This window comes from Microtus oregoni, unplaced genomic scaffold, assembly GCF_018167655.1.
Source record: "Microtus oregoni isolate MIOR12 unplaced genomic scaffold, Mior012 000004F_ref0000308, whole genome shotgun sequence".
Lineage (NCBI taxonomy): Eukaryota > Metazoa > Chordata > Mammalia > Rodentia > Cricetidae > Microtus > Microtus oregoni.
This window is the reverse complement of record NW_024543063.1, coordinates 58,820,952-58,848,693: the sequence shown is the minus strand read 5'-3', so window position 1 is coordinate 58,848,693 and position 27,742 is coordinate 58,820,952. Positions and strand designations below refer to the sequence as shown.

General features: G+C 48.0%; 1 protein-coding gene across 1 annotated transcript in view; it reads left to right on the top strand.

The window, feature by feature from the left end:
• Positions 1 to 419: 419 nt before the first annotated feature.
• The window catches only part of Irx6 (iroquois homeobox 6), a 46,280-nt gene continuing 18,957 nt past the window's right edge, over positions 420 to 27,742 (top strand). The window contains exons 1-6 of the mRNA XM_041650544.1: positions 420 to 494; positions 1,392 to 1,640; positions 2,273 to 2,382; positions 2,549 to 2,853; positions 3,561 to 4,166; positions 6,176 to 6,236. Coding sequence (XP_041506478.1) covers positions 450 to 494; positions 1,392 to 1,640; positions 2,273 to 2,382; positions 2,549 to 2,853; positions 3,561 to 4,166; positions 6,176 to 6,236 — 1,376 coding nt within the window. The 5' untranslated portion in view covers positions 420 to 449. The remainder of the gene's footprint in view (positions 495 to 1,391; positions 1,641 to 2,272; positions 2,383 to 2,548; positions 2,854 to 3,560; positions 4,167 to 6,175; positions 6,237 to 27,742) is intronic.

Sequence of the window (27,742 nt, the reverse complement as noted above, 5' to 3'; positions counted from 1 at the left end):
TGCCCTTGGCACGCTCGGTGGCCCGGGGCCCCGGGGCCCGCGGTCCCCTCTGGCGGCCCGGGATTACCGTGACGTCACGTTGAGCCTCTGGCCACCTTGGACTGGGACATCTCTGGAACCTCACAGCCCCACGCTGCGCCGCACCTCATCTCGCCACCAGGCGCCTTTGGCACCCTGCGCCTTCTTCCTAACTCTGACGATCCATGGGCCCCTCTGCCTCCAGGACCCTACTGGCCGCAGGGGCGCCTTCTCAAGTGCAGGACTTGGCGGCTTGGCTGTCTTTGACTCTGCCCGCAGTCCCTCTCAGCAGGCCAAAGACCTGGCGCCCAGCACCTGCATCCCTGTAAAGAAAGCAGAAGCCGCTCGGCTGGGGCCATCAAATAGCTAGCTGAGCTGAGCGAGGGACTCAGAAGGAAAGAGAGAGACTGGTCCCAGGACAGCCAGCTGCTATGGCCTTCCCGCCCTTTGGACATCCGTATGGCAGCGCATCCCAGGTGAGTAGTGCCTTACTGGGTGGGAGGGGTACGGGGGCGGGGAAGATGTCCCGTGCATGCTCTGCCTCCCTGACCTTCCTCTTCTCGGTGACCCAAGGGAAGCCAGGAGCAAGGGTTGAGAAAAATGCCACTCACTCTCTGACATTCGAATGCTTTCACTCCTGAGTGAAGACGTGGGCACTCTAACCTCGCTCTCTGCGCAGAGCAGGGTGGGATCTGAGGGATCTTGAGTCAGGGTTTCCCTAGTACGGATTCTTGAGGTGACCAATGGACTCTGAGGAGTAAACAAATACGCTCCAGGTCGGGGCACTGGCCCCCCGCAGAGCTCGTTTGTTGACCTCAGTTCTGATCCCACTCCTTTTTTGGGCTGGTCCAAGCTCTCCGCTTCTGCATCCCTCCGTTTTCCAAACCTGGGTGTTGTACAATGGTGAATTTCCTAGGAAATCTGAGAATGCCCACCACTGTCCTCCACACTCTCCATCAGAGTGCTCAGTATGTATCTTTTCCTGGGAGGGTTAGCATCTGGTTGACCTTTGACCTGCTGTGGGATCTTGGACAAGTCTCCTACCCTGATCTTGGATGGATTCCTTTTTAGCACAATGGAGACAGGATGGTGATAGTTTTGACTCTAACGTCAAACTATGCCTTTTAAGAATCCCATGGGGGAGAGTCAGGGATTTTGGTCCTGTTTTTACAAGGTGTCTGGGACTGTGGAGACTCAACAATGGTACAAGTTGAGTTCCCATTCCAGCAGACAGCAAAGAATTTCTGCACCTGGTGGTACTTGGCTACTAGAAGAAAGGAAAGCATGGAGCAGCTTCCTTGCTACCCACCTCTGGCTAGAGCCAGAGGTGTCTGGATTTCTAACCTCTAGCGACTCCTCTCCTGCTTTTGTAGTTTCTGGTGTCTGCGAGTTCCGGTGCCGCTTGCTGTGAAACTGTCCCGCGATCGGTGTCAGATGTGGTCTCGGCCTCCACCTCTGCCTCTACTCTTTGCTGTACACCCTACGACAGCCGGCTGCTGGGCAGTGCTCGGCCAGAACTGGGTGCTGCCTTGGGTATCTATGGAGCACCCTATGCAGCTGCTCAGAGCTACCCTGGGTACCTGCCCTATGGCCCAGAGCCATCCCCACTATGTGGTGCCCTGGTGAGTAAGGGGGTGGGGCCTGGGACTGCTCAGTGAACACTGGGGCTCAGGAGTACACGCAGGACGCACAGACGCACTCTACTGTGACCTTGTCCAGAGAGAAATCTATAGGGGCCAGACAATGCTGAGAAAATATCATAGTGAGTAAGGGAAAATCCAAGTCCACAGCACTTTACAGTTTGCAGAACTTCACACTGCTTAGAGAGCATTTGTATTTCTTTTCATTCTGCAGGGTAGGTAAATCATCATTATTCTTGGCTTACAAGTGAATAGTTGAAGTGTAGAGAAGCTCAAATAACTTACCCAAAAATCACAAGCATGCCCACGGTCAGGAATAGTCTGCTGGGAAGGGTCCTAGTGATGAGGTGAGGAATCCAGAAGCTGCAGCCATCTTTGTAGCTGATACTCAATCACTCCTTAGTCTGTCCCTAGGACTCTACCAAGTACTATACCAGCACGAATGACTTTATTGACTCAGTCTCAATGAGGGAGAAACTGAGGCACAGAGTGTCAAATGGCTATGCCCAACACTGCACAGCCATTGCGAGGGATGGCGCTGGGGTAATGATCCTACAGGGGCACCTGTATCATTCTCCTGTGCAGTCCCAAATTCTCTTTTCCTCTCCCCCCAGAATCCCCAGTATGAGTTTAAGGATCCTGCAGGAAACTTTACCCCCAGCCTGACCCAGCCAGGGGCCTATTACTCCTATGAGCCAACTCTGGGGCAGTATCAATATGACAGGTGAGACATGGGGATCATGGTGGCTGGCCTACATTGGTCATCCCTTGCCTCTGCCCTCTCCCAGCTGGAAAAAGGGAGGGAGCAGAACTCTATTTCCAGGCACCGGACCTTCTACTGTGCAAGCCCCTGGTCCCCAGCCTGGAATTTGAGCCCTGTCTGTCCACAGGTATAGCGGAGTGGAGCTGAGCGGTGCTGGCCGCAGGAAAAATGCCACGAGAGAGAGTACCAGTGCCCTCAAGGCCTGGCTGCACGAGCACCGCAAGAACCCGTACCCCACCAAGGGCGAGAAGATCATGCTGGCCATCATCACCAAGATGACCCTCACCCAGGTGTCCACCTGGTTCGCCAACGCGCGCCGGCGCCTCAAGAAAGAGAACAAGATGACGTGGGCACCCAAGAACAAAGGTGGGGAGGAAAGGAAAACAGAAGGTGCAGGAGACGCTCTGGGCTGCCTGACCGGTGACACCAAAGGTACAGACGAGTCACCAGCCCGCACCTTGTGGGTTCCTTAGGGCATTAAACATCGGGTCCAAAGCCACCTGTGCTACTATAGACTTTCAAATGCAAACCCCAGGGCCTTTGCATCAGTACCTCCCAGAGAAACCGTGTAGCTCCAGCTTTTTCTCAGCTTCAGGGCGTCCTCTCAGAAAGACTTCCCCTCCTCACTCAAACTCTCATGTCCCTTCCCAGCTTTGCTTGCTTCTCGTATTTATCGCTGTAAGGAAAATGTCTTCACTTTGTCCCTGCCTCTATCCCTCTAGAAGGTCACCTCCCCCAGAAGACTTTTTACTGCTGTGGTTCTAAATGTCTCATGTGGAAATGATGCTCTGCGCACGTGAATATTTGCTGCATTAAATAACATGACACCAGTCGCCCGTGGATGCTAGAGCTGAAAGCAAAGTATCCCTCCCCTTTTTATAACTGAGAGACTCCAGCAAAGCAAAGTAGCCTTGCCTTGGCTCAGAGAGGTCCTGGAGAACAGAGGGGCGGGGCGAGTAAGGCAATGCGTGGGGAATTCTTCCCCTGGGGCAAGCATCCGGCCTTGCGGAGAGCAGAGGGAGGCGACCCAGAATGCTAAAGTGCCCCGCGACACTCGCTAAAAGCTTCTCTGGGTAGGACTCTCCCTGGAGATTCCCTAGGGTACTAGGCTTTTCTCACTCATTCTTGATTTCCTACAGATGCTACTGCCAGCCAGGAGGCCCAGGGACTACGACTGAGTGACCTGGAAGACTTGGAGGAAGAGGAGGAAGAGGAGGAAGCAGACGAAGAGGAGGCAGCGGTCTCTGCATCTCGCAGGCTGGCGGATTTTCAGAAGAGTGCGCTGTCCCTGCCTGCTCCCTGCACCGCTTCTCAAGGGGGCCGCTTGGAAAGTAGGGAGTGCGCTCTGGCGGTACCCTGCTTCCCCTTCACTGAGGCTCCGCGGTCGGGAGAAGCTGATTTCATTACAGCAGAGTCAAGTGGCCCCACAATGATCGTGCACTACCCAAGCGGCCAGAAACCCCGAATCTGGTCCTTGGCTCACACTGCGGCAGCCAGCACTGTCGAAGGTGCTCCCTCAACCCCGCCCAGGGCACAAAGTCCAGAGTGCCACACGATTCCCAGACAGCCCATCTCCATCAGGCGACTCTTGGTCCCCAGAGACTCCACAGTCGAAGAGGATTCTCTCGCAGCCAAAGCCTTTGGGAACTCCACGTTCGCACTGCAGGGGCTGCCGCTGAACTGTGCGCCGTGCCCAAGGCGGAGGGAGCCTGAAGTGCGGTTCCAGTATCCATCTGGAGCAGAAGGTAGTGGGACCCCAGAGGCGCTGGGGGTGCCTATCCAAAAGATACCAACCTGTCACCTTCCCCAGATCTGGTGTGAGACTGTCTCAAAGTCTAGACACTCCCAAAATCTAAAGCCAAATCATAAAAATAAACGCCGAGGAAAGACTCCCCCCCCCCACCGCCCCATGATGTAACCTTTGAAGAGATACACAGTCTAGCCCTGTGTCAGGACGCTGCGAGTTGTCCCAGACCATGCAGGCCTCCCCCTTATAAACACCCTTGGGCCCAGCCTGCCCTTTTAGAGGACTTTTTGGCCTATGCTTGGCTGATACCAAGCATGTTCGAGAGGTGTTCTGACTTTTGGAGCTGAGATCATGGGCCATGCATCCGTGGGCTAATGGTCAGTGTGCCCACTGAACTACTCGGACAGTGCAGACAGCCTCTGAATTTTACAACATGGACGCCAAGGGCCAGGCTGTCCCTGAGAATACTCCCAAAGGTTTGACCCCTAGCATTGCAGGACTGTCATTTAATGTCCCCTTCTTCTGATGTGTGAGGGCCTGGTAAAGGGGAACTTTACCTCTACAAAGGGACAGTCCCTAAGCACTAGGCAGCCTCCAGCAATTACTTATGTCAGATTCTGGTCTTTGTAGTAATTTCTCTCAGGATTAGCTCTTGGTTTAGAAAATTGGGTTACATTGTTATGTGAATTCACACATAGCTTGCCCAAGCATTACCCCTGACAAGCAAATTGCCTCTAGACCTTGGCTTCCCTTGGGGTGGGACATAAGCTGACCTCCGATTTTCTAGAAATTATGGCCAAGTGGCCTTCGGGTTTTAATCAATCTTTCCTCTCTCAGCAGGTTAGCGCAACGGCTGCGGTTTGCAGAATAATTCTGGAAATGGCTGCTTCTGAATTCACCTTCATATTAAGAAGCTTCCAGGCCTTGGCAGGGACCAGGAGTTCTTACTTTGCCCAAGACAAAAACACAGAATCATCCTAGCAGCTATCCTTGCACGCAGGGCTAGGGTTGGTCAGGCAAATGTGCACCTAGTCAGACTTGGAGAGGAGATGGCAGGCACCTTGTGGAAAGCCCAGTGGATACCCAGTCTGCTTTTCCCAAGTCTCTCCTTTGGAAGGAGGACCCCAAAAGCATCTCCTCCTGCTCACCCACCCCTGCCCAGCCCTGCTCACTTTGTAACTTCTTTGTTGAAATGGTCTCTAAAGACTACCTGTGTCTCCTTCCCCTTTCCAGGCTTTTACTTCAAAAATAACCTAGCTGAACCCGAGGTGTGCAGTCTGTCAATGCCAGGGATGCCGGGAGAGGTCTGGTGGCACTGAAGTGGGGCACAGAATTGCCACAAAGGCTTCTGGACACAGGGTCTTGGGCTGCAGACCTGACTTCTGTAACAGAGAGAGAAATTTAGGAACACACACAATGCCCAGGACAGAGTGACCCCCTTCCTCGAAACTGCACAAACCCATTACTGAATATCAGAGAGGAGCAATACTTGTTCTCTGGTGGGACTGAGGTTATAAATTTATTGTGTTTAGGGAAATGAAGGGAAATCTGACAGCCCCTTGGCCCACTGCTTCCCCAGAACCCAACAATGAAACATGGCAGTTTGGAGGGGTTGGTACAGGCCACAGAGGGAATATTTTTTGTTTAATCTTCAGTATCAGCAAACCCTTCCAGTACATGTCAAGCTCTGAGACCTGAGGGGCAGGGCAGGGTCTCTGTGTCCTTGCCCCTTTGTGAATCTGTCTGGAGCTGGGTGAGATGAAGATGCCCATAGAACCCAGGCTGGATGTATTTGCCTGGGTCCAGGTCCTCCCAGTTCTAGGGGACTCAATTTCAGCCAAGGAGCAAATGTATAGCTTCCAGGCAGGTCCTTGGAAGGAGCTCAGGAAAGTCATGGGGACTAGGAAGGAGAGCTGATATGCATTTGAGAACTTCTCCCACAGTTAGTCTCCTCTGGGCTGAACCACTCAGCAATGAGACCTGCCCCTGTTGGTTGACTCCCTCCAGAGCAGCATGGGGGCCGGAAGGGGAGGCAGCAGAAGCGTCCAGATTTTAAGGTCTTTGGAAGGTGCGGAAAGAAATGAGGTTTGGGCTTTAGGGGGACTATAGAAAAAACAAAACAACAACAGCAACAACAAAACCCTTTGGAGTGGGGCTTGTCTTTAAAGTCCAAAAGTCAAGTGGCCCCACAATGATCACACACTACCCAAGCGGCCAGAAACCCTGAATCTGGTTCTTGGCTCACACTGCGGCAGCCAGTGCGGTCAAATGTGCTCCCTAACCCACGCCCAGGGCACAAAGTCCAACAGCCCATCTCCATCAGGATGGAGTCTCCACGGATGAGGAAACTGAAGTTCCAGGAGGGAGCCAGAAGATATCTCAGATCTGCGGTTTGATTGACCCTAGCTTTCTGCTCCAGTCCAAAGCCCTGCTTTGGTTCCCCTCTCATCTCCTTTGGGAGACCCCCTCCCCTCGTTTGGCTCTTGGGCAACAGCTGGTCCCGTCCCACCCCCAACCCCCAACCCCCCAGCTTCCCCCAGGGACTTTGCAGTCGCCCTTGCTGACCTGAGGCTTAGGGTCCGGAAAATTAAACTGCGAAAAGATAAACATTATTTCCAGTCGGCTTTGCAGGATTAACGCTTGTAATAAAGAGCATTAGCTGAAGGTTTCTTTCAAGGCGCTCTCCACCATACCCGCTCCTTGGTCCAGGTAGACACTCCACCACCAGAAGCTGCAGACTGCAGCAGCGGTTTCTGATATTCCTCGTAGGGTCTATTCATTTAGAGGAGGGTGGAGGGGCCTTTCCACATTGAATCACCGTTAGGAAACACGCCACTGAAGCCCAAATCGCAGATGAGAGCCTGCTGAATCCGGGTGGAAATCAGGGACTTCTCCGCAGCAAACCCCTGGGAAAGGGGAGGGGGCAGAGTAGCCGGTTCTTCCTGCCAGTACTCAAGGTCTTTCCAGAGCTGATGGTGAACTCCAAGGCCTGAGAATGGCGCGTCTGAGCCTGTGATTATCCCAGCCTCAGGCCCCCAGCCACAATCTGTTCCCACTACCTCTGCCTACACTGAGAGCCTCCCGCAAATCTCCACTATAATCTCCCAGAATCATATTTTGAATACATTTTTGATTAAATGTAATGGTGGGGGTGGGGCGCTGAAGCCTGCTGGTATCCACGGACAGCTGGCCATTGTTTGAAGTTCTTCAGAGTCAGTGTCCATCCCACAGTGTGATCTTGGGCCCCCAAAGTTTATAGATGGCTAAAGTACTCTGTTTTTGGGGGGTTAGCACCAGGGGTTAGCCTGTAGAGGACAGTAGAAATTGTTAGGGGGGCAAGAGTCGCTTCCTTCCCGCGTGATTCCTTCATGTGCCAGATATCACTACATGAGCACTGAACTCACTAGGTGACTTTGTGTTTACATGCCCATTTACATATCTATATTTATATAACCTGAAATTACATCGCCTTGTTAGGGATCGCCAGAACATCTGGAGCCCCTATTGTGTGCCAGGTTCAGCATCTCGTATCTTAGTCTATTTGAATATTATAAAGAGGGACTGGTTAAACAGTGAGCATTTACTTCTCACAAGTTCTGAAGTCTGGAGGGTCCAAACCCAAGGCACCAGCAGGACCTGTTGTCAGGTTTCTAGGCAACACTTTTCATTATATTATCCTCACATGGTATAAGAGAGAGTTATCTGGGAGTCTTTTTCAGGAGGTCTTTAATTGGTTCAGGAGTTCAGGGGGAGCGTCCAGCATCAGTAGGTTCCTAAATTTCAACGCCATCATATTGGGAGGTAGTTTTCAGCATATACATTCAGGATTGGGCACAAACAGTCTTACCATGTCCTTTAAATGCCTAGAATTGTTTATATATTGCAACACTTTGAAGAAACAACGTTCTATTTATCAGTATGCTGATCTAATAGGTCAGGAAATGGACTGATGGAGGTTACGTAGCTCTGGGTCAGGCATCCAGCTACATAAAGAAGTCGGGTTCTTAGTAAGATGGATTCTTTAACCACAAGGCTCTCCTTTCAGGGTTTTTTTTTTTAAATCATTTTATAATTCTTTTATTCAATTACTAAGATAATGGGTTTCAGAGAGTCTAGGAACCTATTATTTTGCTCTCTGGAAAGGGATGCTTCCTTTCTCTTTAGGAATGTGCAGTGGGAAAGGGCTTCTGGCTCATCCTAGACCACACTGCATCCTGAGAGGGAGCAACCTTTGTCTACCCCACTGCTGCGCTTTCCTAGAGCCTGCTGTCTCAGACAACACTGGCCAGCATGGGGCAAAATCAGCCTGGAGATTCACACAGCATGTAGTGAGCTAGCCTTTGTGCCCATCTGATATGTGCCACAGGTGATGTGATGGAGTTCTGACCTGAGTCCTGGTGGCTGAAACTCAAGAGATCAGACTCGAAGCTCAGCACAGGACATATGCTGTTGGCCTGGAGTGAATCCCTTCCCCGCACCAAGGCGAGGGTCAGGCTAATACCCCAGCTGTTCCCTGATGCATCAAGTTCACACCTGAGTACTAGAAAGTTCTTTCTTTTCAGACTCAATTGCTTCTTAATGCCTTATAGATTCGTCCCTAGAACTCCTGGTGATTCATTTTTTTTTTCTGTGACTTTCCATGCATCCCTCTTGTATGTTGACTGTGCTGCCCTTACCCAAGGATCGGAATAGGAAGCGAAGCCTTCTCATTGGGCATGTCCCAATGAGGTAGCAGAGGATCATCCTATCTGCACCATTTTACTCTTTGAAACTAAAATCACGTAGACAGAAAACCACAAATCTTCCAGGCTCTCTCTCAAATCGGGAAGTGGAGACATAGAGGACAGAATCATAGTTGCCTAGCCTGGGAGAGGCTTGGGGAGAGAGAGTGATGGAGAGGAGGTGGTTAAAGGCACAGGGGTGAAGTTGGCCAGAAGGAATGATTTCTTGTGGTCTGTTGAACAGTAGGGCAGCTACACCTAACAGTAATAAATTATATATTTCAAAAGAGCTAGTGAGGAGGACTTGGGAAGTTTCGAGAAAAAAAGACATGAATGATTGAGGTGATTAATGTGACAGACTCCTTGGTCTGATCCTGACATTGCATGCTGTACTGAAATGCCACATCGCTCCTGTAAGCCTACCCATACAACTGCTTAGTTGAAAATCAAGCATAAATGTCACTCCATGTAACGTTACTCATACCCAGCCCATATCATCAGTGGTAATGTCTATACTTAGTGAATTAATCTGTAATATTGTAGAGCATTGCTGTGGTGTGAATGTGCCCCCCCCCCAATTTACACACTAAAAACTGATTCCCTGGGACTGGAGAGATGTCTTAACAGCTCAAGGCACTTGCTGTGTGGTCATGGGGATTGGAGTTTAGATCTCAGCTCCCATGGGACAAGTCTGGTGTTTCCAGTACACACCTGTAACCTGAGCTCTGAAGGGGCAGAGACAGGAAGATGAGGTTTGCTGGCTCCCAGTCTAGCAGAGAAATCCTGAGCAGGTTCAGGGAGAGACCCTGCCTCAAAGGAATAGATGGAGAGTGACAGAAGACACCTAGCACCCTCTTCTGGCCTCTATGATCATGCACATCCCCTGTGCACATGCAATCCTACAACCTCACATACTCACAAAAGCAAACACACGAATAAATCTAAAAAGAATACTTGAAAATTGATTCCCCTAATTTAAGAGTGGTATTTGGAAGCCTGTGAAAAGTACTTAAAATTGAGTACTTTAACTTAGTACTTACCTAAGTGGGTAGTGTACCAAGGTGGCATTTGTGACTTTATAAGAGGTATTTTATCATAACAACAGACAAGCATGGGACTCAGGTCCTCAAACTTTCATGGCAAGCACTTTCCTGACTCAGCTATCCCTTTCCTCTTAAGAGCACAGCTTTGAGGACCAGACAACATGGGTTTGAATCTCAGTTCTGTCATGACAAGTTGTGTAGACTCAGGCAAGTCATACTAGCCTCTCTGGACCTCAATTTCTTCACCTCTAGAATGGAAATAATAATAAAAACCTACCTCATGGGACTGCTGTGAGGATTAAACAGCTAACATGTAAAGCACCAGGGTTGCCTCTGGCCTTCAGTCAGCATTCAGGCAGAGAGCAGCTGTGACAGCTCTCCCAGCTCCTGTACTCCAGTTGTCCCTGCCAACGCCTGGAATCTCTGCTGGGTCCCTACCGCTCATTACGCCAAGTGGATATCTCAGCCAAATGTGTCCCTCTTCCCTAGCACAAAGACGTGGGGTCATTCGCTCGGGTGTCCATTCAGGGAGAAACCTCCCCAAGCAGGTTTTATGAATTGCTCCCACTTCCCCTTAGCGAGATTAATGGCACCCATGGCCGGTGGTCATTCCTTCTGTGGTCACCGATAATGACTTCACCCTCAACACGTTTCCTCTGCATTTGCTTGAGAAGATCGTTTGGAGCAGCAAGGCTGCTTTAATAGCCACTTGGTCCTAACGATGCCTTTTAAGTGCGTGAAGAGACTCCCTAAGCAGCAAATGGCGGCCCATCAACTAGGGACAACAGCTATTGACATTGGCTGCACCATGCAAGGTCAGAATAGTACCGGCGGCGCGGAGACTGTTACTTGGCCGACAAGTGGGGGACATTTTTGCTCCTCTTTGTTCTCTAAGCCTCCCCTGTTTCTCGTGGTCTCTCTGTGCATTTCAGAGCTTGCCAGCCCAGGCCACTTTGTATTTCACTTTCAAGATTTAGGCCTTGTGCAAACCTGTGCTATTTTTCCTCAGTTTTTAAAGGGGGGGGCTCTCTTTTGCATAGTTAAATGTTTTCAGAGCATATGGACGTGTGTCACGGCATCTTACTATTGATGTTCGCTTTCTCCTCAGAACCGGCTCACCATAACACACTCCAGTGCCTGAGCTTAGAGGTGTGAGCATGGATGAGGACATGCACCAAGCTGTGTTCCTATTTTTGCCTCTCAACCATGTAGCCACCCATGTTCTTGCCCTGATATGACCTGGTCTAGTCCATACACTGTGGTCTCAACTCTACCTCTAAGGGGCCATTCTTCTGATGCTGGAATCTGGGTGTGTGCTGACAGTCACTGACAGAAGCATTGTGCGTGTGTAACCCTTTATTTCCCACCACACAGACCTCTCCCTCACCAGGTCTGCCTTCATGTTCACTACAGCTTCTTTCTTAACACAAGCTGTGTCCTTCCATGGACCCAGACCCAGATCCAGCCCTGGGAGTCAGCTATCTTATCATTTTTTTTTCTAGACAGGGTTTCTCTGTAGCTTCAGAGCCTGTCCTGGAACTAGCTCTTGTAGACCAGGCTGGTATTGAACTCACAGAGATCCGCCTGCCTCTGCCTCCCGAGTACTGGGGTTAAAGGCGTGCGCCACCGCCACCTGGCTCTTATCGAACTCTTGACTGTTCATCTTGGGTTCTTTCCTGGAACACTGCAGCCTTTCCCTTCTATTGTCGCTGCAGGTTGGTGTGCAGCTTCATCTTCAGAGCTGGGACAGAGTAGCAAGTGAGGCTTGCACAGAAAGGAGCATTGTAAAGGGTAAACCAGAGACTTTCACAAAACAGAAAGCAAGGGAGAGATATCAGTGGGAGAGACGGAGAGAGGAACCCAGGCTGAGGCGAGAACACGATACGAGGACATGAAGATGGCTGCCACTGAGGGAACTGGCTCACCAGCTCAGAGCCACCAGGTTATAGAGGAAACACATTTGGAAACTTGCAGAATTTAAGTCCCTTAATGACGGACATTCAGGAACTTGCTTTGATGCCCAGCACGCAGGGATTGAAATGATGAGGGTACCATTGCTGAATTTATAACCAGAATGCTCATGCATACCTTCATCTGGGCTACCAGCAGCCTCGGCTGTGGACAATGAAAGCAGCCCCCACAAGACAGTAGGAGCAGCCCCCACACCAACCTCAACCAGTTCTCAGCTCTTCCTCCAGCCCCATCCTCAACTGTGACATCTGACATATGACACTTGACCTTTCTGTAGGGTGCCATTAAATGGCCTGAAGTTAAAATGTTAATTATCATTAATCATCTTTTATGAAATGGCTTTGACGATCCATAAATCCAGAGAGAATGGCCTCGTTCACAGATCTGACAGTCCACAGTATACTGACCGTTGTGGGAGAAGACTACATGCATGGAGCTCTCTGGGGGTGCAAGTTACAAAGAAAAGAAATTAGTGCCCACAGGTGGATATCAATAATGGGAAGTAACACCGGACAAAAGAAAGAGAGAGAGGAAGGACTGGAGGGACACCAAGTCCAGTGTGCCCACTGTGTCTCCTGTGCAAAAACTGAAGTAAGGTTCACTCTTGTCAAAAACCAGTAGCCGTCATTTTTGTCTGTTATCCTCTGAGCAGAATTGCTTCCGGAAGCTATTACAAATTACACCTCCAAAACAGCTCTGCAGGAAGAGCGAATGGATGAGGAGAGGGCAGGGGACCAGAGAAGGAAGAGAGAGAGAAAGGACTGAGGCAAGAGAATAAAGAAGAGAAGAGTCCGCCAAGACCTTCTACTGGGAGGAGTCGCCATCTCTGCCCTAGAATTCAAGGCTCCTGGCTTGCGTGGTTCCGTGACTGTTTTGTGAGAGAACAGAGAACTGTAACTATCTCTCAAGAAAATGTTCTTTAAATGCCATAAAAGCTTTCAGAATTGATGTAGGTCTAGAAACCTCAAGCAAGAGTATTTTGGGGGTACACTGGGCCTGACCTCTTCCTAATCGAGGTTAATATAAACTTTGTATCAGTGTACATATGAATAGGAGAGAGTGTCAAGGCCATGTGCCAAGATGAGAACAGTGGTTATCCCCAGATTGGTGTGTTACATTTTAATAGTTCTTGTTTATATATTTCTATCTTTTCAGATTTTCTGGCGGACTGTGTTTTTTATAGTAAAAACATATAAAATCTGTGTGTTTGTGTCTCTCTTTCTCTGTGTGTGCTTGCATGTACCTTTGTATGAATCTCTGATAATGATAGATGGGAGACATAGTTGGTAGTGCCTGCTGAGGTTTTCCTATTGAACAGCTGATAGGGGACAGTCATTGTACAGAGTCCAATACTTTGGACACGGGAAATCCTGTCAGGAACCCAGGAACTGGCAGGAGGGTCAGTGAGACCACACTGTGCTGCCAGGCTGACCAAATGCTGGAGCAGCCTGAAGACGAGATAGGAGAGAAACCCCCAAGGAGGACACAGGAAAACAAAATGGCTTTCTGTGGGACCCACAGTCCTTTAAAAGGCCCCTTGAACTTCTTAACAGTCTGCAGAACCATGCTGTATACACAGGTAGATAATATTCTGGGATAGAGCACCCTGTGTTCTCATCAGATCCTTAAAGAGAGAGCTAAGAAGTCTGTATTACTAATAGATAAACATTTCTCAAAGATGCTCCAAATACACATGTGTTCACATATAAATTCTGAGCATGCCTTATGCTATATTAGCAACACACACTTATATAAAACATTTATTTAAAAGTCAGAAATTAAGAAAGTCTAGTATATCCATCTCCTATCTCAAGGAGTCACAGCCACCTTCCTGGAAAATGCTGGTCCCTTTTGGAAAGGGTCACTGCTAGAATCAATAAGAAGCTGCTGTCTCCAGGCTCCATAGCCAACATAATGCCTGCTTTAGGAGGCCAAGTTCCATGAACAGGAAATAAGGATCCTTGGGTCGAAAAACGCAGCAAGTCTATAAAACACTTCCTGCATCCTGAAGACACAGACTTCCTCCTGGTAGAGTTTTTCTAGAACCTGCTGCCTGCTGGCTCCCATGCTCACCACCCCCAAGTTGTAGCACAGTATCAGTTTTCACTTCAAAGGGCAGTGGCTTTCCTCTTAGGCGGAATACAGTAAGCAGATGGGCCCACAGCATGGCCGTCCATGAGAGTTCATTTCCTACAAGGGCCCTGGTTCCCACCTTTCTGACATATGCTATGTCCTTGCTAATTTCAGAACATCAGGGGGACACTAACAATTTCCCGTCATCCCTCCATTCGTCATCACTAAGTGACCATGAGCAGAGAAATTTCCAGAAAAGGCTAATTTGGATCTACCTTTGCTTGGGCCTTCTTACCGTGCATTTGAGGGGTTTCTTTCCCCTCTTGTCACTCGTGCCAGGGCAAGAGAACAGTACAATCCGGCTGCCCTTCACTTAGTCTTCTTTATGGTTTTCTTTCTTTCAAATCTTTAATATGAATCCTTACACAGGCCTTACAGAGGAGGGAAATTCTAAAGCAACCCATTTGGTGACAATGATGCAAAGCCGTAAATTAATGCTCAGTATTTGAGTCCAGTGATGAATACCTACAAACAAAGCGGGGACTGAGGAGCAGAAACCATCTGGAAAAACATCAATAGCAGAATATCTTACTTATATAGTTTTTTTTTTTTGTTTTTTGAGACAGGGTTTCTCTGTAGCTTTGGAGCCTGTCCTGGAACTCATTCTGTAGACCAGACTGGCCTCGAACTCACAGAGATCCGTTTGTCTCTGCCTTCAGAGTGCTGGGATTAAAATGTGTGCCACCACCACCTGGCTAGATTTTTTTTTATTTAAAATCATTTAAATATTGAAACATGCATGTGATGTTTACTCTTGTCAACATGACAGGATCCAGAATCACCTAGAAGACAGGCCCCCAGGCATACATATGAAGGCAGGGAGCATGCCTGTGAGGATGGCCTAGGTGACAGGTGACGTTAACAGAGGTGGTTAGACTCACCTTAACTGTGGATGCCATCATGGCTTGGGACCGTGGACTAAAGAAAAGGAGGAAGTCGGCTGAGCATTAGTATTCTCCTCCCTCTGCTTCCCACCTGTAGGCCACCCATGTGACCAGCTGTCTCACGCTCCTGCTGCCACCATGCCTTCCTGACCGTGATGAATTGCATCCTGGAACCACAAGCCAAAATAAACCTTGCCCTCTTAAGTTGCTTTTGTTGGGTATTTTATCATAGCCACAAGAAAAGGAGCCAGGACAACATACTTTTGACAAAGGTTAGCTAAGTTGATAAGTAATAATTGTGGATATTTTCAAGGTACAAATCAATAGGAACAGGATAGGTGCTAGACACCAAGACCAAGTTCTCAGCACAAAGGAGATTTATTTGCCCCAGGGGGTCAAAGGGCAGGGAATAAGAGACAAAGGATGAGGGAGAAGGGGTAAGGGAATAAAAGAGAGAGGAGGGAAGGTTATTTGCCCCAAGGTACCAAGGGCTGCTTCTAGATAGAGAGGAGACAGACGTGGGCTCTGGGCAAATGGTTGGCGAATGCCAGTTTATAAAGGGAAAGGGGGAGACCCAGCTGGGCTGATTTAGCTTGTTTTGATTGGGCTTGTTAAGTAGGTGAACCAAAAGGGGGCTTTTGACTGCTAGACTTCAATACTTTGATAGTTGAACCTTGGTGGTCAGCCTCAGGAAGAGGAAGTGGCCAAATAAGGGACTGGACCTTGTTTAGGAATTTATCTTCAGGAATATTTATCTTTGGATGCTTAGGAATATTATGTAATGGTTGAACAAAGAAGAGGGGATGGGGGAAGGACGAGGCCTTCCGGAGCCATGTTTGCTAAGCTTGGGCCTGCTGGAGCCCTTCACAAAAAGTTTCTGTCTTGTGAAATGTCTGGAAAACACTAAAATCATTTTGTGTGGGGAGCCTCTGGGTAGTTTGCAAAACTCTTTTAGATTCTAGGTTTATCTTGCTTCCCTCCCCCGCTATGAATGCAGGCAGGAATTTACTCTGTATTTCACTGCCAGAGCCCCCAAGAAGTAAGACACTGTGCCTTGTAGCTGGTGGGAGCGTTGCTTTCCGATGGCATTCCCTCCCTGGGGGATAGCCTCATCACAAAGCTAATCTAACCAGAGGCAACCACAACAACTTGGCCAACCACCTTGGACCTCTCCAAAAGCTCACCCCCTGGGCAACCAGTCAAGGACCCTACACATATCACAATTCAACTTGTCCTCCAGTCCAGATCTTCTTGGTCCACCTGGAACAACAGGTCAAAGGGTCCTGTCCAAAAAACATGGAGACTGAGTGGGCTTCCTGGCCACCCATCTGATTTTCTAGCAGGAAGGGAAACTGGACCCAGGTAGCAAAACGGCTGACCCCTGAGTGCAGGAATCAGGCCCCCCTGTTCTCCCCACCAGAGCTTCCTCCATCTGTCATGGAGAGTCATTTATCTCAGCTGGGGGATTATAGCAGGCTTCCTCACAGAGCTCCAGGGACTGCAGAAGAACTTCATTGTCACACGGAATTCGGCACACCTGCCTCACCTGCGATGGTTTGGAAGCATCCCATCTTTCGGTGAAGAAATATTTTTAACTAAGCAAATAATACATGAACAATCTTTTTATTTAAAAAATAAAATCAATTCTACAGCCAATGTATGTTTGTGTAAAACTGGCTTGTATCATAAACACCCAGATCGCATCGATTAAATACAACAAAAATCTATTTCTTGCTCTTACCACATCCAGCCCCATGTTCTTAACCTCTCCTAAGCACAGGGCAGAAACTGGACTCTTTGAATCTAGGCCCCAGCCCTCCAAACACAGCCTTCTAGGTCCCAGAGGGAGGAGAAGGAACAGAGGGTAACACAGGATCTGTCAGGCCTGGGATTGACAAGCCCCTTTGCTCAGTTTTCATTGGTTAGAATTTAACCACGTGACTGCCCTTAGTCAAGAGGGAAAGCTGTCTAGTCTGATTGCCTGACTAGCGGGTGTGGGGTTGAGCTCAATGGGCTAGACTCTTCTTGACTTAGCTGTTCCCTTTGGCGAGAGTTCTTAGCTTTTTCGGGGCTTTCATTAGCTGGGTGTGTGATATTCAAATCATTTTTTCTGTCCCCTAATTATATAGAAGTCCACACAAATATTTATGGGAGAAACACACCAAAACTAATGAGCCCTACATATTGGTAGACAACTTTATTAGTCTAAAAGAAAAAAAAAAAACACTGAGCAAAAAAGCTGAAAAGCCCAGGGAGGCGAATCTGGGAGAGATGGAGAGAAGCCACAACCCGGAAGCGGGCATAGAGTTCAGCTGCTCTGCCGACAAGCAGTCCTAAGACTGGAAGAGAGGCGTATGGAAGGTGCCACACAGGACAAGCTTGATGTGTCAAGGAAGGCAGCTTTAAAAGAAAAGAGAAGAGGAAAAGCTATGCTTTTCTGAATAAGTGTCGGCAGCCCAGAAGCTTCTGCACTGTGTGGGACCGGGGACTCTCAGAAGGAAAAGTACAGCATCTCATCAAAGGAGTAATTATTCCGCCCATTTCTTTAGCGTGGCTAAGATCAACTGCCTTCCTAAGAGTGGTCCCTTAACCAAAGCGGTTGAGCCAGCCCAACGGAGCAGATCACTAGTCCAGAAGTCTGAGTAAATAATTTACGGGTAACTTGCATCTCTATAGAGATGAGTGTCCACAGCTGCATACTTTTAGCTTGGGCTTGGTGACAAGCAGATCGCATTTAGGCCAATTTATACTTGAAAAATTGTTAGAAAGCCAGCCACTGCCTTGGTAATAATATGTTCCAATAAAGCCAGATGTGTCCCCCCCTCACACACACACACACACACACACACACACACACTTCCTTTGTAAAAGGCATTTGTTGTTTTCATATTGGCTGATATAGTTTTTATTCTTAGGGTTGGGGTTGTAAGACAAAATAAGGTATATTATTACATTCCAGTATTATCCTCAGGCCAATTTTTTTTTAACCATGGGACTCAGACAGAGCTCTTATCAGTTGCAAGGAGGGAGGATCATCTCTCCCATCCTCACTGATCCCAGGAAATATGGCACTGGAGTGACAGCGAGTCATGGCAGCGTGTACTGAATGTGCCTGCAAATTCATACTAGCTCGCCCATCAAATGCATCCATCAAGTGTATGATTCTGCCTGAATTACAGGTTTGCAAAGACACTCTATCCCTTACTCTGCCCCAGTGAGAGTAAGACTCTAATCTGCTCACGTGTGAGTTCTAGCAGGTTTGCCCCACATCCCCACCTGCAGGCAGCACCTACAAGAGGTGCATAGGCGGGGTGGCATAAAACTGGAGAGGGACCGGGTGTGTGGCCATGGGTTCTTTTGTCCCCATCATTAGGAGAAGGAGAAATGCTAGGATATTTACCCCTTTTTCTGCCTGATGGAGCAAATCCCACAGAAGGGTGCGATATGGGAAAAACCTGTTGCAAGCCAGGAGTCAGCAGACCTGAGTCTAATCTCTCATCTACCGAGTATAACCCCTAATAGGGTGCAGCTTAGCGCTTCCCTTAGAAGCCTCAGGGAGAGATCCCCTAGAGTTGTGACATGTAATCGAGAAGCTTGGCAACCTAAGTTTACTCTTTCTTGGCCACAGAGGCAAGACTTCTACCAAGGCACTGGCGGAGCCATGCTTCTGTAGCCTCTGGGAAGACCTTTCTTTGCCCTCCTAGCTTTGATGGCTCCAGTGTTAGCAAGCTTCTCTCAGGGTCACCCCAGTCTCTGTCTTCACCCCTTCATCATCTTCTATCTCCAATAAGGACGCCATTCGCTGGGGTTAGGACTCACCTTAAGGTCCAGGGCGATCTCGTCTCAGGATCTTTCGCTGGATTGTGTCTGCAGAGATCTTATTTCTACATTCTCCAAACACACTAGAAAGGATCGTGGTACACCCCTGGGATCCCAGCTCTTGGGAGGTGACTGCAGAAGGATTAGGAGTTCACAGGCCATTTTCAGCCTATATAGCCAGAAACCAGCCTGAGTAAATGTAATCTCATTTCAACTAAACAAAGGAAAAAGATCTCTAAACCATCCCAGACCTAAAACATAAGCCATCTTTTTTCAAAAATAAAATTATTTAATTCACATTTTTTTCATTTATTTTACATACCAACCTCAGTTTCTCCTCCCTCCTCTCCTCTCCCCCCACCCAACTCCCATCTACCCCTTTTCTCATCTACACCATTTCTGTCTCCATTCAGAAAGGGGCAGGCCTCCCATGGGTTTGAACAAGGCACACATCAAGTTGAGGTATGACTAAGCTCCTCCCTCTGCAACAAGGCTGGGTGAGGTAATCCAGCATGGGGAACAGGTTCCCAAAAGTCAGCTAAGCACCTGGGGCAGGTCCTGACCTCTCTTCTAGGAGCCTTACAAACAGACCAAGCTACACAACTGTCACACACATGCAGAGGGCCTAGGTCGGTCCCATGCCAGCTCCCTAACTGTTGGTCCATAGTCCATGAGCACCCACGAGCTCAGATCAGCTATCTCTGTGTGTTCCCTTGTCAAGACTTTGTCTCCCCTGGCTCGTACAATGAAAAAGATACCCTTAAAGTTGGATGGATCAGCACCAATGATTTGTATCAACCAGCTGTGGGGGCAGGGTAGCTTATGTGCATACCACTCAAAGAGAGATGCAAGACCTAGTTTGTTTGTGTGTTTGTTTGTTTTTAAGTTACCTCTCCCAAGAGTCAATGAAGAGGAAAGGGACAGTCATTGAGCAATAGATCACAGTCAGTCTCCTTGTGGTGTTTGGCATTTGGGGGTGTAGCTCACAGGTCTGGAGTCCTATATTAGCTATCAGAGGAAGTACAGGCAAAGGAGTGCAGCCCCCAAAGGAAGATCCCCTAGAAGATACCAAGGAAAGTCATGGTCATAAAATAAGGATTTGCACATAGACCATAGGATAGATATGACATATATATATATATATATATATATATATATATATATATATATCCAGCAAGTTCAATGGCTAAGAGGCAAAGAGCAGGATCAGTGTCTCCCAGAGAGCACCAGGAAGGACCTTTGGGTCACATGGACATCTGAGGCAGGCAAGTGCTGCAGGAGCTGCTTGGGAGACACAAAGGTGAAGAGTCTCTGGGGCAGACACCAGAGCTAGAAACTTCTGGAATGATCAGAGGATGAGAAGGAAAGCTGTGGAGTAAGGTCAGGAAGGCCACTGTCCCGGGTGGTTCTGGAGATGCTCTTCAGCTTTGCTGATTCTACGGCCAGAGGACTGAGCTTCTGCAGGTCTTGAACTAGCAGCTGCCCTCTCTGGATCAGAACTCCAGAGGCAGAGCAACCCCCAGAACTTCCTTGGGCCACATGTTCCCCCACAGGCACCCTGTGTCAAGGTTCCTTTGCCTCACTCAAGTGGAAGGAAGGACAACTTCTCAAGCGGAAATTGGAGTGCAGGAAACAGGGGACACCATTGACGGCTTACAGAGGTGTGGACTCAGTGAGCCAAGGGGAGTAGTTCAGCACCAACAGAAGGCAGCCATGGGAGCCATTCACCTTTCTAAGCCCAGAGGAACGGCACAGGGGTTACTAGTGAGAGCTGAGACATGTAGTCTCCTCTCACTGCAGAGTTAAGGCTGGGTGAGAGGAAGAGACCACTACCAAGCATGCTCACAGGCAGACTGCCAGGGACCCAGGGTGCCTAGTTCTCCTGGCTGCCAATCTCCTCCTCTTGCTTCCCAATAGAAATCCAAAGAACTAGGGCAACTGATGATGTGGTCTGGAGAGGCCAGCCACCAAGGATACAGAACAGGGCAAAGGACGGCAGAGAACAGCTCTGGAGGGGCAGATGGAAAATAGGCAACAGGGATGCTCTTAGTGGAAGAAGGTAGAAGGGATGGCAACTACTTCCCTTCAGGAAGCCAGGAGAAAAACACCGGGCAGTGTCAGGAATCGAGAGGCGAGGGAACGAGTTTTCCAGCCTTAAGCTCGAGAGACAATTAAAACAACCAAGGAGCCAGCCACCTTATTAGATGAGAGCGTCCATTGCATGGAGACTTGGCTTTACTTCTTAATTTTAAAAGCTCAGTTTCATTAAGGTGATTGTGTTTAATACACATAGGTGCCTTTCTTCCCAATGGAGAAAATGAAACCCTAGGAAAGTCTGAGTTAGCCGGTCCCCAGAGATGTCCCTCTGAGTACCTGGACGAAGAATGGACTGTTCGTCTTTGCCAGTGTGTGGAATATTGCGGACGCTAACGTGACATGGTCGGCCACTTTGTCACCACCCCCATCTCTGAAGAATCGGAGCTAATTGGAATCCTAGAGCAGTAACAGCCATAAAAGCAAGGCTCTTAGCTGAGACGGGGGAAGGCAGCACTTTAGCAATCACGCTTCCTTCACATGTCAAAAGGAAGGAGCCTCGGGCCAAAGACTGGGCGCTTGGCAAGGACTGCTGAGGTGACGGCATTGGAGTCTGGGAGAAGACGGCACCGGTCTGCGACTTCCAAGCCTTGCAGCTCGCGATGTGTTTCCACAGCTGTTTGTTACTGTCACTTCTGCTGGGCCTCTGCCAGCTTCCTCGGCCTTCTCCCCCAACAAAGCAAGCTGGCCTGGGTGAGGCACACAGCACAACTTCAACCTGGAGAAATGATACTTCTTCTCTGATGATACAAGAGTTACATGTACGATCTTTCACCTCTGGCCTCTGCTGTGCCCTGCTTCTGCACAGGTCATGCAAAGCCCTGAGACCCTCGGAAGAGATCATGAGGGTCTGTCTTCTGGGCCAACACTAAAAGTCCATGTCTTCAGACTGACTCCCAAGTCCACCATAGAAGTTCACAGGCTCTAAGTCATTTCCAGTTGGGTTTTCTGTTACACGCTGCTAAATGTGCTTCTTACCGAATACTTAATTTTGTCTCTTTATACCATACCTCCTCTTCCTCATTGCCTGGGGGTTACAAACTAGAAAAACCCTTTTCTCTTTAGACTTCTGGGTAATTAACACGAGTGACAATTTCAACAGATATAAAACTACAAACCTCCGTCAAAACTTAAAATGTGTGATGATATAATTAAAATGGGAGGTTATCATTTTATTTCATCTTATTTTGAACGGATGTGACCTTTTGACTTTGCCAATCAGCTGTTCTTTCTTATTCTTCCCGACTGCAGGGGTTTAAAGTGTACCAGCCAAACAGGTGAGCGCTGTATAACAGTGGTTCTCTAAACAGTCATCTTTATCTTTCTTTCCGGGCGCGAAGGAGCAGTCTTCATTCCCTTGGCTCAGCCCACTCTGTTGACCCTGCATCCATATCCACTCCCAGAGCTCCTAGATCCTTGCGGACAGTCTCTAGCTCCTTTTAGCCTGAGACACTTGCCTCTCAAAGCACACCCAACAAGGAGGTGCTTGTGAATATTAACTATATACAGATGGCCCCAGAACTAAGACGGTGGGAATTACTTTGGCTTTTCTACCATGAAAAAGCAATAGGCACTAAGTAAAGACCCATATGCATTTTGAACTTTGACCTCTGCCTACACTATCAATATGCCATAAGATGCTCTCTTGAGGTGTTGGCAGTGGCTGTGCTGAAGGCCTTGTCCCCACAGTCAGAAACACCCCCATGGGCTGCGCTTCTAAGTCTAGAGGCCAGAGGTTAGGTACATTAAGTACATTTTTGATCTACAGGACTTTCAGGTTAGATGGCATTATAGGGACACAGCCCATCGTAACACTACGACCGTCTGTACTTTCTGGTCACTGCCTCCTTGAAGACTGCATAGCCTTTGTCATCTGCAGGAGCCAGTAGGCCAGCCCACGCTCAGACTAAGTTAAATGAATTAACTAATGGTATCCTCTAGGGTTCTCTTTGTCTTTATTATTATTATTGTTGCTGTTGTTTCAGAATTTACCCTAATATTATAGAATTGCTCTCTGAGCACATTTTCACCCCCCATCTTCTCTCTGGAAGCAGTTCACGAATCAGATGTCATTAGGCCAGTTCAGCCGTAATGAGGAGGGGGCTCATAAGGGCAATGACCAAAACTCAAGCACAAGATCAGTAGAAAGCAGACAGAATTAGAAACAAACACTTGGAGACACCAACAAGTTCCCTCTTTAAAGAATCCAGGAGCCAGACTTGGAATATAGAAGGGACAGAAGACAGAGCAACGGGGGCTGTTATGGACAGAGAAATTATGTCTCTTTGAATTCATAAACTAGAGCCCCAACCCATCTCTGTGATGGGGTTTGCAGCTTGGAACTTTGGAAGGTGATTAGGGTTGGATGAGGTCATGAGGATGGGGTTCTTGTGATGAGACTAGTATCCTTCTAAGGCTTTAGTAAAGCCTCTCCCTCACCCTTCCTCCTCCTTTCTCTTTCCCCTACCCCTTTCTCTGCTCTCTGAAGACACAGCAAGAGGGTGGCTTTCCAGAAGCCAGGAAGAAAGCTCTCACTAGAAACTGACCACACTGGCACCATCTTCTTTGGGTTCTACTCCCCAGAGCTGCTGTATAGGCCACCCATGTTGTTCCATGACAGGAATCTTGGGTTTGAGTCGAGGTTCCGCCAAGCCCCTGGCCTCCTAGGCAAGTCTTTGTTCATTCTAAGCCCAAGTTCTCATCCCATAAAAAGAGGGCTTTTTGTTCCTATGGCTTTGCAGTACTGGGATTCTACGAGTGACTCACCGTCTCCCTGGCAAGCTAGATATTTATAGACCTCTCTCTCTCAACCAAGCACCTGTAACCAGCAGCTGTAGCCAAAGCAGCAAGAGCCACTTTATTCCAAATCTTCATTGGAAGAGAAACATTCTAGAGACAAACAAATCAGCCATATTGGAAATAGTCGCCACTATTTTAAAGTCTGGGAGTGCGACAGGACTGATCCACATGTTAATGTGACATTTACGAAGCATCCCCAACCCCTCTCTAATTAACTTGTTGTGTACCTCTTTTAAACCAACAGAATTAGAGAGGAAACACTTATTTGCTCTGTTGCTAAGGAACCACAATAATTTGCATAGTAAAAAATCGTTAGTATACTTCAGCTGAAATCCTATCTATTTATAACAGCCAGGCTTAAGACGGGAGATCAAAGGTACCAGAATTATGTGTTTCCTAAACTTAAATAAGCAGCCCCAAAACAGCTGTGTGGTCACACCAAGTATAACATACATCCACAGGAAGTTCCCTAGCACTTCCTAGAGATTGCTGGAGGAAGAGCAGGACTGTCTAGAGCAGGTTGCGAGGCAGCTTCATTTGATCTGCTGTGCCTGGGTTCTGCATGAGCTCAGACTGAATTCTTTTCAGGGCCTCCACGAGGTATTTTTCTTCTGTAAATAAACTGACTCATTTGAGCTTCTCCTGAATGATGCGAAAGTTCCATGTCTGAAGGAAAACTGGCTCTGAGACTTAGGGCCACATTCCTGTGTTAGCGGGTGGGATGCTGCGCCACTTGCACGGGGTCTCTGAGGCTCAGGTCTTACTCCTGTAAAGGCAGCCTCATAATACTGGACTTACTGTGTGGAAGAAGAGTGGAGATAAATAATGAAGATCTTTCAAAGAAGGAAAAGACTGGGGGGGGGGGCTAGCATTGCTACATTTTCAAATGTGAAGCTACAGTAACCGAAACACCGTGGTGCTGGTGGCAACAGCAGAAGATCAACGCTACAGAATAGCAATTCCCAAACCAGGGCTGGAGAGGTGGCTCAGCAGGTACGAGCACTTACTGCTTTTCCAGAGCCTACAAGGCCACTCACAAGCAAAAGTAACTCCAGTTCCAGGAGATCTGACAGCTTCTGGCTTCCATGGGTACCAGGGAAAGAGATGCGCAGATCTTAAAAAAGAAAATCCTGCCGGGTGGTGGTGGCGCACACCTTTAATCCCAGCACTCGGGAGGCAGAGGCAGGTGGATCTCTGTGAATTCGAGACCAGCCTGGTCTACAAGAGCTAGTTCCAGGACAGGCTCCAAAACCACAGAGAAACCCTGTCTCGAAAAATCAAAAAAAAAAAAAAAAAAAAAGAAAAGAAAATCCTGTGTTGGCCCATGTGTTTACATTCAACTGATTTTTATATAAAGTCATCAAGATGATATAATGGAGAAAAGGCAGTCTCTTCAAGTGGTCTTGGGGAAACTGAATCTATGTATGTGGAAGAATGGAACCAGACCCCTGATGCGAAAACTATCAACCAATCACATCTAGTTAGGGTGTGGCTACCTGTAGCCCAGGTAGCAAAACTGGGAGGACACAGACACAGGCTCTCTCTGTGCTGTGCCCGCCGGACATATAGGACACATCGGACCTCCCACTCTTGTAGCCTGAGTTTCCCTTTTTCGACTATTAAAATATAACAGTGATTCTTGAGCTGGTCTGGTTATTTATCTTACCGATCTAATTCCCTAACACTTACAAGACCCCTACCAGTTAACTCACGCAAAGGCCAATACAAATGGACAAAAACCTTAAACTTAAACCCTGAAAGAAAAAAACCCACAAGGGAAAGTTTTAAAGACATTAGTCGAAGCAGCGCTTTCTTTGCTACTAACTTAAAATCCTGCAACAAAAGCCAAACTAGACAAATGGGATGGGTGACATCAAATTAGGCTTTTACACAGCAGCCGCATGAGAGGCACCTGCAGAGCCAGGGGTGGGATTCAGTGGTGGGCACTCACCTGGCATGTAGGAGACCTGGGTATATAATTCCTAGCACTGAAATAAAGACACCCTACACCACAGGAAGGGACAACCAGAAACTCTTTATCTGTGAAGAGGGAAATACTTAGGTCCTCAAGGATCTTGAGGGACTGAAGCAACCCTGGGAAGTCAAATGATGCAATCTGAAAACAGACAAGATCTGGAGGTCACTTTTCAAATTAAAATACATACATGTTTCACATCATTAATGATTAGGGAAGCGACAAATCAAACTTCACTGCAATATCCATCTCACCTCAGCTGGAGCAGTTCCTGTCAAGAAAGGATGCAGATGCTGGGAAGTTGTCACATGCTGTTGCTGAGATTGTGAGCCAAATTCCCACGAGATCTTCACCATCAGCTGAATTGCTCTGAGATACAGTTGGGAGACTAGTCGAGCACACTTCTCGTCCATGAGGGTCCTTCAAGAAGAAATTCACAAGTGCAGCAGCAAATGAGGGAAAGGCACACGTTGGATGTGAGCAGCAATGCCCTCTGGGCCCAGAGCAGGGCTCACTCTGAGCTTTCTGTGCCTGGCTCACCGTGTGGTGGGTAGCTTTGCTCCACCACTCCTCACCTCAGGTGAGGCGAGGCAGCCACACTAAGCTCACAGCTGTGGAGTGGACGAGCTGAAAACTTCAAAACAAGGCCTTTCCTCTCCTGAGGTGTTTTCTGAGGTGATTTTGCTCTAGTGAAGGAAAGAGCCGCTGTAAGCCACCCTGTAAGCCACCCGTGGAGAACAGTATGCACTCTCCTCACCAAACTGAAGATGAAACTACTGTATGATCCAGGAATCTTACTGCTGATAACTGACCAGAAGAAATGAAATTACTGCATCAGATGCAAATACAGGCAGAGAGAGCCATGATTCTCCACAGCCCAGAAGGGCAACTCTCCTGCATGGCAGTTAACCATTTAAAACATTTAAAAATAACCAGGAGGAGGAATTCACATGCTCCCCACAAATAGAAAGGATTCTTTTTGGAGAGATAGGAATGGTGCCTGCTATGATCATTGAGTCCTATATACCTACAACAAATTGTAACATTGTAGTACATGAACAGATGCAAATATGGGTCAATCAAAAACAGAAAAGGAACAAAAGCGGTCGATCTCAGTCTCCTTCTGCATAGCTTTCCACTTCCTATCTTCTGCCTCTGTCCTGTTGTCTTTTCCAGAAGAGAGTAAAGAAGGAAATAACTGGGTTTTATTACAGGGTCACCTGCCAGGCAACAAAGCAACTGACAATGGCAGCTCCAATGGAGGGAGAGAGCACTCACCCAAGGGCCAACAGCCTGGGTGCTCACACCCTACACACTCGCCCCCTGAATGCTTGCACCCTGCCCATTCGTTCCTTGCCAAACTGAGGTCCCTCTTCAAATAGGAGTGAAAGTAAAATTAACTTTATTTTCATCAATTGGAAAAAGAAAACATCATCAAGACCTTAAATGAAAAGATAAATAAAGGCTGTGCTCGCAGCACTGCGTGGATTTCTTACCACAGTCAGACAATCAGAAGCTCCTGCCAAATGGCTGCGCATCTGCAGCAACCCCTACTCACCCCTGCACCTCAGCTTCCTAGCCTGTGCAGTGGGAAATAGTGGGAAGAGTCTTTCCTAAGGTTCTGCTATCTCTGGCAACCATGACTTACAATAGAGAGGCTCTTGACCATGAAGATTGCTTGAGGCATTTATTACAAATTCAAATCACCAAACTCTACCCCTTGATGACTGAGTTATAACTGACAGGGCAGAAACCCGGGTGCCTACCTTCCCTTGTCATCAGATGCCTTTATATCAAGTCCCTACCTGTAACACACTCAAACCAAATAGCCAATGCTATCAGAATTTTTCTTTAGCTTTCTAAAATTTGTTACTTGACGTTGAGTTTTTGAATCAATAATGTCTCATTTTCCAGTCTGGATTAAGGGCATAAACAGCCTGCATCTTAACGTTTTATTTAGTAGCATCACACAAGTGTCTCTCCCTTATTAAATTGGCAATGCCAGGGCTAGGGAGGTGGCTCAATGAACAAAGCACTGGTCAGCCTGAGTATCTGAGTTCAAATCCCCAGAACCATGCGCTCTTGGACTCCATGCATGTCTGTAAGTTCTAACAGTTTTCTTTTCTTTCTTCTTC